Genomic DNA, 10,524 nt, shown 5'->3' with positions numbered 1-10,524 from the left:
CCCCCCCCCCCCCAACGCTCCCCTGGCTCAGCGACTGGTGCCTTCTAGGTCTGGGGAGGCACCCGGGGTCCCCCTGCAGCCAATTGCCAAGCCGGGGAGGCACAGTGGGGACCCCCAGCATGCTCCCCAGCAGACCTGGAAGTGGACCAGAAGAACTTCCAGTCCACTTCAAGGTTCACCGCCAAGCACATGGAGGACCCCCCTGCACTCCTGTGGGACACTCCATGCACCCCAGCATCGCAGTGATCACGAGCCATGCCTGCTACCTCAAGGTATGTAGATAAAACTTTTAAAGCTATGTCTGAATCAGCATCGAATCTTCAGTTTCGGATTCAGCCAAATCAAATCAGGGACAGTGATCCGAATCAATGAACTGAATCACTGTCCCTGATTCAGGCTGAATCTGAATCAAATAAGGCCCGCTTTGCACACCCCTAATATATAGCATATCTCCAACTTGCTGACTCCCACTTCATCAGGTGCTCCTTGAAGTGGGCTCCTTGCACTAACAAATGTAAATTTGCTTTGTCAGATTCAACATTAAAAAATATGAAAGCAACTGACAAAGATTGTTCTTTGAAACTTTGCTACAGTGTTAATTGTGTAAAAGACAAAGCAAGAGAATGGATTCTGCACTGAGATGACATAATGATACTCACAGGCTACAGACAGACATTGCATTTGTCCTGAGTGAAATAATTTTATTCTGGGGTAAAGTGCAATTGTTCAGATGTTCATGTACACTGTCCCAGGACAAACCCTAAGAAGGGGTCTGTGATAAAGTGCTAACAGTTTGTCCCAGGACATCACAAAGCATGCCTGAATGGTTGTCCCAGGAAACAATGGCAGAAAAGTGGCAGTGCATTTAGCTGCTAACTAACCCCTGATTGGAAGAGCAATGTGTGTACATGCCAATCTCTGGACTTTTTTGTTCCAGGACAAACACAAGTACAACTTGTCCCAGCACAAATGCAACATCTGTTCCTAGCCACAAGGTTACATCTGCATAATTAAGTTGTTCAGAATGCCTAGTGCTTCCTGGGCCATAGCAACAACTGAATGATTCTTCTTTCAGAGCCATGTTTTGCAATGATTTAAAAGAGAAGTATGAAGAAAAAATCATAATTAAAGGAGTTGATGCAGAGACCATGCAAATACTCTTGGACTATACTTACACCAGCAAGGTGTTGATCACAAAGCAAAATGTACAGAAAGTCTTGGAAGCGGCCAGCCTTTTCCAGGTGAGTGCAAATGTACTTTCAACATACGGATAATGTAAGCACATTTACAGGACACTATAGTTCAGCACATTGGTCAATGCCCTGCTTACCTCTTTGATCTGTCATCTTCCCAAAGATCTCTTGCTTTATATTATTTTTATAGTGGCACAAATAATAGCTGCATTGTGTTAATACTGAGAAAAAAGGTAATCTCTGTCCCAAAGAATATGAATGTGCTGATTGAAAGGCTGTGGTAATACACTCTTAGTGGGATCCTGATTCAGAGGAAAGTATACAAGGCCCATGTTATGCAAAGAGTCAGCTCAGACTATCATAACAGTTCCTTCCAGCATAAAACCTATGAATCAAACAAATGTAAAACTTAGAGGATTATATTAACCTACTGCCCTTTGGGATACTGGGAGTTGATAATTACTCTGGAGGCAGGCGCTAGTCATGAAGGGCTCCCTGAAATGACTATCATACACAAAAGTTAACTTAATTGTGATAAAAGGTCTCTATCCTATCCACTCTCTCCCATACTCCAAGGCCTGAGTGGAACAATTTATTAACATTTTCAGCATTCCAATATGGCAAACAGATTAAATAAAAAAACCCCATGTTTTTAACATGGCAAATTTTATGTACTATTTCTTTTTCTCCTGATGTTTGTTTCCTTGGAGTCACTTTTCAGGAGTTTCTTTGACACTAGGCGGGGGCATTGAAAGTTATTTAATAAAATTGGAGATTCTGATGTTGTCAGCTGAATTCAGGAGTTGGCCTTTAAGAAAAGCAGAGGCCTTTAAGAAAAACAGAAATGTTTAAGGCGAAGTACTAACTATTGGTGTCAATCTTTAAGAAATTCTGGGTGCAGACAGAAGTGACAATTTTTGATCTGACCACAAAAAGCAGTGACTAAACACAAGTGCACAGCTGCAAACAGTTAAAAAATGGCCGACTGGGTGAAAATCTGACCACTCATTGCATGAGGTATCAGATAAAGATGTTACAAAATGTAGTGTCTTTTGTAACTTATGTCTGTGGAGCTCCCAGCCTGTCACTGTTTTCAGAATGGGAGGGAGAAAAGGGAGCAGAGGGAGTTCAGTTTGAGGGTTTTTCAACCCCTCCCTGGAGGGTGGGGCAGGTGTATTGCAGCCCCCTTGAGGTTGGGGCAGGAGGGGGGGCTCCAATTCACCCATGCCACCCTTCAGCAGTAGCTGTGGAGCTCCAAGAATGACCTCCTTCTGCTTCCTTTTCCCCCTCCCATTTTGAAAACAGGGAGCACTGGCAGAGAACGTGGTCATTGCTGAAAAACAAGCAAAAACATTTGAAAAAGTACAAATGCTTCCTTTCAACATTTTCAAGGTGAAGTATTTCATGTTTTCCAAATAAAGCAACATTTGGGTTAGAAATATCCTTCAATTTACTTTAAAACTTTTATAGCTTTAAAATGTGTGAATCTGAAACCAAATTTTTCCTTTAATCCAAACAATTTTTTTGTGGTTTTGATGACGATGAAAATTTTAAGAAATGTCTATTTTGAATTGACTTGAAGTAAATGGCTTTTTATTTCAGTTTCTGGATTTTGAACAGAAAATCCAGTTATTCTCACATTTGCAGTTAACATGCCACAGTGCACAACATTCCACGTTTTCTAAATTTATTCTTTTCTCTTTTTTTGGTGTCATTTTATTAATCTCTTTCCTTTGAAATCTGCCACACCCTTTTTCTATGTACAATGACTTGTTACTGCTTCCAGTGTCTTAGCTGCATCTTTATGCTGTAGCAGAAAACTTGCCTTAGGGCTTCTGCTGGCTTTTAATTGTAAGCAATATGCATCACACCTCTTTATTAGCATGGCTTAGATTAAGTGTCTTATCTACTTCCATTAGAATAGCTAAGAGGTAGGAAAGAGCTAACAGGGAAGCAAGCTGCTGTGTAGATGCAAAGAAAACAGTATTCTCACTGAGGTTATAGATAGTAGGGCTGTGTGAAATGGCACCATTCTGTTTTGCCTTGAGTTTCAAGGTTTTGACGGAACAGCGTTTTCTATCAAATTTCATTTTGATTTGAAACACCTGTTCTGTTTTGCTTCATTGAAACAGTGAGGCTGTTTCAACTCTGTTTTAACATTTCGCTAAATCAGCTGGGGCCCGATCTTACGCCGGGGATGTGAACTCAGCCCAGTTGGACTAACTTCCCGTCCCCAGCCTGATGGTGGTGCTGGGGAGGGGAACTCAGCCCAGCTGGGCTGATTTCCTTTCCCCAGCCCTATCCAGCTGGGAATGGAAACTCAGCCCAGCTGGACTGACGTCCCATCGCCATTTCTACTATGGTTGAAATGTTTTGACTTTTGAAATGTTTCGACAAGCCTAGTTTTGTTTTGAGGCTGTTTCAAAGCCCTTTGTTTCGTTTTGATTTTGCTGTTTTGACCTCAAAATGAGTCGAAACAGTGTCAAAATGAAACGGCCAGCAAAATTTCACACAGTCCTAATAGATAGTCTAGTGCCAGCTGTGACTAGAAGCTCCATGGCTGGGATACCGGAACCACCTGATAAAGCATCCAATATACTGAGGTGCCAGGTCTTCTTTTCTCTGAATGCTCTAATCACAGCAGGATTGTTCTGCATAAACCAGCGTTTGAATAAGGGGTAATGTGAAGATAGTTACTTCTCCTGAAAACCTTTTCTAATATAATTTGCTGTAGTTATCCCTATGCACCTATTATTAGGGCATTAAACCCTAGATTCTAGGGTATACACGCCTACTTTTTTATAGTCCCAGTCGGATGGCAACAGTGATTACATCCTAGCACTAAGTAGCCATGTTTGTTTGGAAATGGTTACTCACCACAACAAAGCAATATTCTAGGCTGATACTAGTTCTCTTGTAACCATCATGACAGATGGATAGTTCTGGATAAACAAGAGCTAGTACACAAATATACATATTTTCAGTTTAAACTGAGGGGGCCAAAGCCTGGGGTTTGTCCAATACACTCCGTTCTGGGGCTGCTGTGTGTAGGGTGTATCCTATGTATTTGCTACTGCTAATGGCCCCTATAGCTATAGCCTCACCCAAAAACTAGCACAATAAAGGGCCGCTGGCTGTGCTTTATTTCCTCAGCCATGATTAGAGGATTAGCCTGGGAATCAGCCATTCCTCCTGAGACTGGATATGCTTTGTCCATAGCCAGAATGGAAGGCTGGTTTAGGACAGGGTGCAAGGTCTGGTCTAGCATGTTCTGCATAAGCAAAGCAATTAGGAAATCTTCAGCCAGTTGGCCCTCCTTTTATATGGGCTCTGGCCAGGAAAGGCTGTGCTGCTGGCGCTACTCTGCTAGGCACCCTGGGATAAAGCAGAAACAAACAAAAACTTAAAATGTTATTGATTGGTAAGGCCAAGTGAAGACTGAACCAGGCAGGCAAAGAATTTCTGCCTTAAGATTCTGTGCTATAAGGAGCATTAGGATGAGAAGGGCCTAATTACTAAGGAAATCATTCTCAAGGAACACAATGCTTGGGGTGGAATGAAGTGAGTTTCTCACCACAGACTGAAAATGTACCCAAGGTAATCAGTGCACAGCTGGAGGAACCCAGGAGGCTGAGGATACTTGTTATCTCTTGTGTCCACTTAATCTTCAGGCACAGCAAGATTAACTGAAGCATCCTCAAGAAGGTGGTACTGATGTTTAGTTGGATTCTTTTAAAAATTAAATCTCTAATGAAACTGGGGAATCCAGACAGTGGGATTTGAAGCAACAGGGAGAGGAAAAAGCATGGGGATATGGAACTATGAAAAGGAGAAATTCCCACTTAATATAATTTTGAACTTTTATACTTAAGCCTGTCCCTGGTGTGAGATTTGCTTCTTGCAGAAAGACCACATATTTCTGCAGTGTTATGTCAATAAATATAACTGAAGCATAATTAATAGTGCCCTTATGTTCTTCTCATTCACTTGGACACCTTTTCTACTAAAAAGGTAGAGCCAATTTGTATATGGATACTGTATATAATCGATTATATATAAGCAGAGTATAGTGGCTAGACCAAAGGAGGGAATATCATCAGTCCTGAGTTTTATCCCAGCTCTGAGTGATTTGGTGAGCAATCTTTGTAAATGTACTCATCATCTTTGTGCCCCATTATCCCCATCCCCAAAAGGAGGATAATACTGCCTCATGTCATAGAGGAAAGGAGTAGTTACAAAGTGCTTTTCAGATCCTCAGAGGAAAGGTTTTTATTGTAAGTGCAAAGTACTAGTATTAACAGAAACTGGGAGCTCAAACTAGAAATACAACAGCACTAGGACGGGAAAGGAAGAATGGAAGCTACAGAAATCTAGAAGGGAACTATTGCATGTTTCTGACACTGATGGGATGACAGCAGTAGCAACCACCATAGTGTTTTGATTTTTAGTGCACCCTTGTTCATCAGTCAGTTGCATTTCTCTAAAGTCTTGACCACATGTAAATGTAAAACAGGAACTAGGTAGCGTGTAACCAGTGCCTGTTGCATTTCAACTTTGGTAAACAGTCTAAAAGTGTCAACAGGACACGGATTTGACCAGAAGACTATACTCTAATTACTGAAACAGCTCTAAATAAGACAGCATTTAAAAATGGCTTTTCTGTGTTTCACTTCTCTCTTTCCCCTATAATTACAGTTATGCAATGTTCATTTTGGTGACCAAATACGTTAACATGGCCATTTTGTTAATGATGGACAGAAAAAATTAAGGATGCTTCCCCCACTACTGCAGAGTGTCTCTTTTTATTAAGTTTAGTGAATTTTATTTTGTACCTAACAGGATATGAGCTGAAACACCTTTATCTTACTTTCATTTTAAATCACCAAGACAAGGAAAAGTAAGATATGAGATGTCACCAGCAATCAGTTTTGCTCATAAAGGGTTGCCCATTTGCTGAGATAAACACTGACTGCATCCCCACATATAGGGGGTGTGCAGTTGCTGGAGCAAAAATAGCGGCAGCACAAATTTATGTTGTTGCTTTTTGCCACTGCACATGCCCCTGCACGTGGGGTTGGTGGGGGGAAAATTGTCTTGGGTGGGGTGGGGGAGGCTGGGGCCAGCACCTGTGCTGGGGCCCAGCAACCTTACCTGGGATGCTGGGGGCCTCTTGCAGCAGCAGCGGCAGTGATCTGGCTACTCGGAGCCTAGCCAGTCACCAGTGTGGCTCTGGTCAGCCAGGCCCCGGTCAGCCAGGCTCCCTGCAAAGTAGCAGTACAGGGAACGCCTGCATATGCGGCATGTGTAGTGTGTGGCACCACAGACTGGATGTCTATGCTCATATGGACGTGCCCTTAGCAGCTATCTTTCTCATGCTGTAGGCAGTGGCAAAATACCCATAGATTTTAAAGCCCTTGGAGATTAGCTGGATTGGCTGGATTAGCTCAAATATAATGGTGATGAACAAAAGCTAAGAATCCCATCAGTAGTTGTATTGCTTTATTTCCAGAATTGTTTCCTTTCCTTTAAAGGGTACTGTCAACTTGGAAATCATGTTATATGGTTTGTTTAATCTAATACATGTTTTCAAAGTGGATTGGAGAATTTTTATTGCCAATGGCCAGTCTTGCCTCCTGACCCATCCACCAGTATGATAACAACAAGCTCGGGCTCTATGCTGAGAATGAAATTCTCAGACTCTGAGCTCAGGGATTCACAAACTTCTTCTTCCATGCTACGAATTTCCCCACCAGGTGTAACACTGGAAAGTTAGCAGCCACCTGCTGTACACCTGACTTAATTCTGCTCTCACCTGGCAGGCTAGAAGACGTAGAGGTAGAAAGGTCTGAAGCTGTGTGAGCTTTGTCTATGCTAACTCTTCCGTTGTAGCTCCCACAGGTGGAGATGTACTGTTGGCAGCAATGTTGGAAAGTCTGTCACATAAACTTAGTGGGTGTTTCTACCAGAAGCAAAGCAGTAGAGCTAAAACGATTTTCGAGTGTAGGGGCTAGGGAAGACTGCTATGGGAAGAACCCTCTTCTTTGCTTCCCAGACCTTTGCTCCTGCCTACAGAGAAATGGAAATTTGGGGAGGGGAGGGGGGAAAGACAGAGGGGGGCCCTTTATCCCCTGCATGCCAGGAGGTAATGAACGTTTGTCAGGCCAGGGAGACCAGCTCTTTTCTTCCTCAGCCTGAAGCAGACGGGAAAGAGAACAAGAGCCTGGGACAACAGAAACTTTTAGTTTCTAAGCACTCTGCAGCTCTTGGGGAGGGACTCAGAAGTAGGGAGGGCTTATCTCTGTGGTGATGATGCTGTTGCTGATTATTAGACAGGCAGGGACATGCAGAGAGAGAGGGGCTGTGGGAGGAGGACGACTGAGCAACATTTGATAGCACTGATCTTGGGCCCCATCTGCTTTCCCTCCCAGAAAAGGCCCTTTTTACACATCAAAGCAGAGGAATAGGCTTCTAAAAATGTCAAAATTGTTTTTCATTCAGGTCATGTTAGTTAAAGGATGCTCATGTTTTTATAGGCTGGTTAAAACACTGTTGAATAAAGGGCAATTGCTCTCTGAATTAAGTTTTCTCCTCTAGAGCTCAGATCTGGCTCTTGTCAGAAGGGAAAACTAAATTTGATGGTCTTGTCACCAAACCAGCACACAGATGTCAGGCCTGGAACAGCACAGGACTCCATCTGTTCTCTTTCCAAACTCAGATAATTCATTTTATTCTTTCATGTACCACTGCAGAGGCTTGGAATTCTTTCCTTCTCCGTGTGTACCAGCTGGTTGCCTCCCCTTCATACAGACCCTTCATTAAAACTCACTGTCTGCTGTAAGGCCCTTCAAGTACCAACAGTCTGGATATTAGAGGTGATGGGTATCAGCAGCTCCCACTGACATTAACTGGCATAGCAAGTGCTCAGTACTTCTTGATATCAGGTCTCGATGACCACCAGCTTTTGTACTTTGTAGGTCTGGCCTATATTGTTTTTGCCTGATTTAGATTGCAAGCTTCTTGAAGCAGGGGCCACGAGTTATGTATTTGCACAGCACCAAGTTACTTCCCAAATAAATAACATGCAAGAAGAATAGTGTGATAGATAAAGCTTAGACTAAGGCTAAGGAAACCCAGGTTTAATGCTTAGCTTATTAGCCCACAGACTCCTCATGCAACATTAGGCAAGTCAACTGTATGCTCCTCATCTATAAAACTGGTTATTTCCTTACCTCAGGGAAGTGCTATGAGAACAGAATCTGCTCATGACCAGGAGGTGGTCAAACACCAAACACCACAGCATTTCTCTATCAAATCCCTCCTTAGAACTCTTCTTTGCCATGATACCTAAAGTGCTTTAGTAGCTGGTGTGCTATGACAACTCCCTGTTACGCTGACTAGTGCTGCCCCATTTTTTTCTTGTGTTCCCCTACTGTCTATTTCCACCTGTTGTCTCTTAGATTGTAAGCTGTATGTGGCAGGGAACATTTGTGTCCCACATTTTTACAGGGCTTAGCACAATGGGATCCTGTCCCATAAGAGGGGCTAAGTGCCCCTACAATACAAACCTATAATAAATGGACAATACCTTACAAGCTCCTTGTGTCTGCAGTTTCTGCGGATGGTAGATGCATGTGCCAGTTTTCTCACTGAAGCCCTCCAACCGGAAAACTGTGTTGGGATTCTGAGGTTGGCTGATGCCCATTCTCTAGATAGCCTGAAGATGCATGTCCAGAACTACATTATCCAGAACTTCACTCAAGTACTAAACTATGAAGAGTTTCTGGAGCTCCCAGCTGATGTTCTCTACAACACACTAAAGAGTGATGACCTCTACGTCACCGAGGAGGCACAGGTATTTGAGACAGTGATGAACTGGATTCGTTACAAAGAGTCTGAAAGGTTCCCTCTTCTGCCCTTTGTTCTTGAGCATGTGCGGCTACCGCTTTTGGATCCCTGGTATTTTGTAGAGACTGTTGAAGCTGATCAACTTATCAGGCAGTCTCCTGATGTCTTCCCTCTGCTTCAAGAAGCAAGGATGTACCATCTGTCAGGCAATGAGGTGAGTAAACAGGATGCTTAAGAAATTGGAGGGACGGTGTGGAACCAATGCTGATAAAGCATGATTCTGAGTGATGCTCCCGTGTCTTTTGGTGGTAGAAACAAATACCTCTGAGGTGTATTATCTTGAGTTGCATTAGTTAACTAGACTTAGCCACAAGATGGATGCCCCCATGTCAAGAAGATGTATGTGTGTATGCTCCAATGTGGCTTAATTTAAGTTGACTTAGTTAAATTGCCTTATTTTATGTCAACTTAGTATATATATATGCACCCAGAGACTAACTGGTTCCAGTTAGAAACTAACTAAAGAGGCATGAGCTTGTGTAGACAACAGACTACTTCATCAGATTTGTGTCTGATCTTCATCAGATCTGACAAAGTAGATTGCTGCTTACAAAAGCTCATGCCTCTCTGAATCAGCTAGTTTCTAAAGGCATCTTTACATGTGCTCCAGGGAGGATGCTGAATACCTGAAATGTGGAGGCTGCTGGAGCGTGCTAATTAGCATGCTCCAGCAGACTCGATCAATTGAGTCTGCTTTGATGAGCTGTAATTACAGTACATCAGAGCAGCACCTGCACATGTACAGGCACCCTATGGTGGTGGCTCCCAACCAGGATGCCACAAAACCCTTTTAGGGGTGACCTGGCATGGGCACTGCCATTGCCGCTGCTGCTAAAGCCAGGTGGAACTGCATCTGCAAAGCCAGGTCAGCAAGTGCCTGCTTTTGCCACAGATTTTCCTAGTCTGACTTCAAAGGTGTGTCCTGGAAACAGGCAAGGAGGTAGATGGAACTGTCCTGCTTCCTCTGTTTCTGGGAGGAGCATATGGGACCAGACTGGGAAAGGCAGTGGCAAGAGTGGGTGCTCCAGTCCACACCTACTTCCTGATTTGGCTCTGCAGACACAGTTACACCTGGCTGGGGTGGTAACAGCACCTTGCTTGAGAACCACTGCTGTTAGGATGGGAGAATTCACTGATGTACTGACAGCACATGGTATTTCTGTGCTTATGTTAAAAAATATATTAAAAAATAAAAAACTGTTCATTATGGCAAGTGTTGCTCCAACTCAGACATTGCCTGCCTTTTAAAAGTGTCCACAACCTTGCTTTCTGTAAATCCAAAAGGTAAGAAATGTGTTACATCAGATAGGACAAATCAGGTCAATTAGAATTAATTTAATTCAATATTTTACATTTAGTCCCACTTATAACAATCCTATTCATATCAATGGGAGTCTCACAAAGAGAAAAAGTGTGTGTGGGAGAA

The 10,524-nt window shown here is 43.0% G+C and overlaps 1 protein-coding gene across 1 annotated transcript in view; it reads left to right on the top strand.

The window, feature by feature from the left end:
* Window positions 1-10,524, top strand: part of KLHL6 (kelch like family member 6) — a 33,837-nt gene that overhangs the window by 7,745 nt on the left and 15,568 nt on the right. Inside the window, exons 2-3 of the mRNA XM_006016007.2 lie at window positions 1,076-1,241; window positions 8,803-9,252. Of these exons, the coding sequence (XP_006016069.1) occupies window positions 1,076-1,241; window positions 8,803-9,252 (616 nt within the window). The remainder of the gene's footprint in view (window positions 1-1,075; window positions 1,242-8,802; window positions 9,253-10,524) is intronic.

This window comes from Alligator sinensis, unplaced genomic scaffold, assembly GCF_000455745.1.
Source record: "Alligator sinensis unplaced genomic scaffold, ASM45574v1 scaffold237_1, whole genome shotgun sequence".
In the NCBI taxonomy this organism is placed as follows: Eukaryota; Metazoa; Chordata; order Crocodylia; family Alligatoridae; genus Alligator; species Alligator sinensis.
Note: the sequence above shows the minus strand (reverse complement) of the source record. Positions and strands in the feature narration are given on the sequence as shown.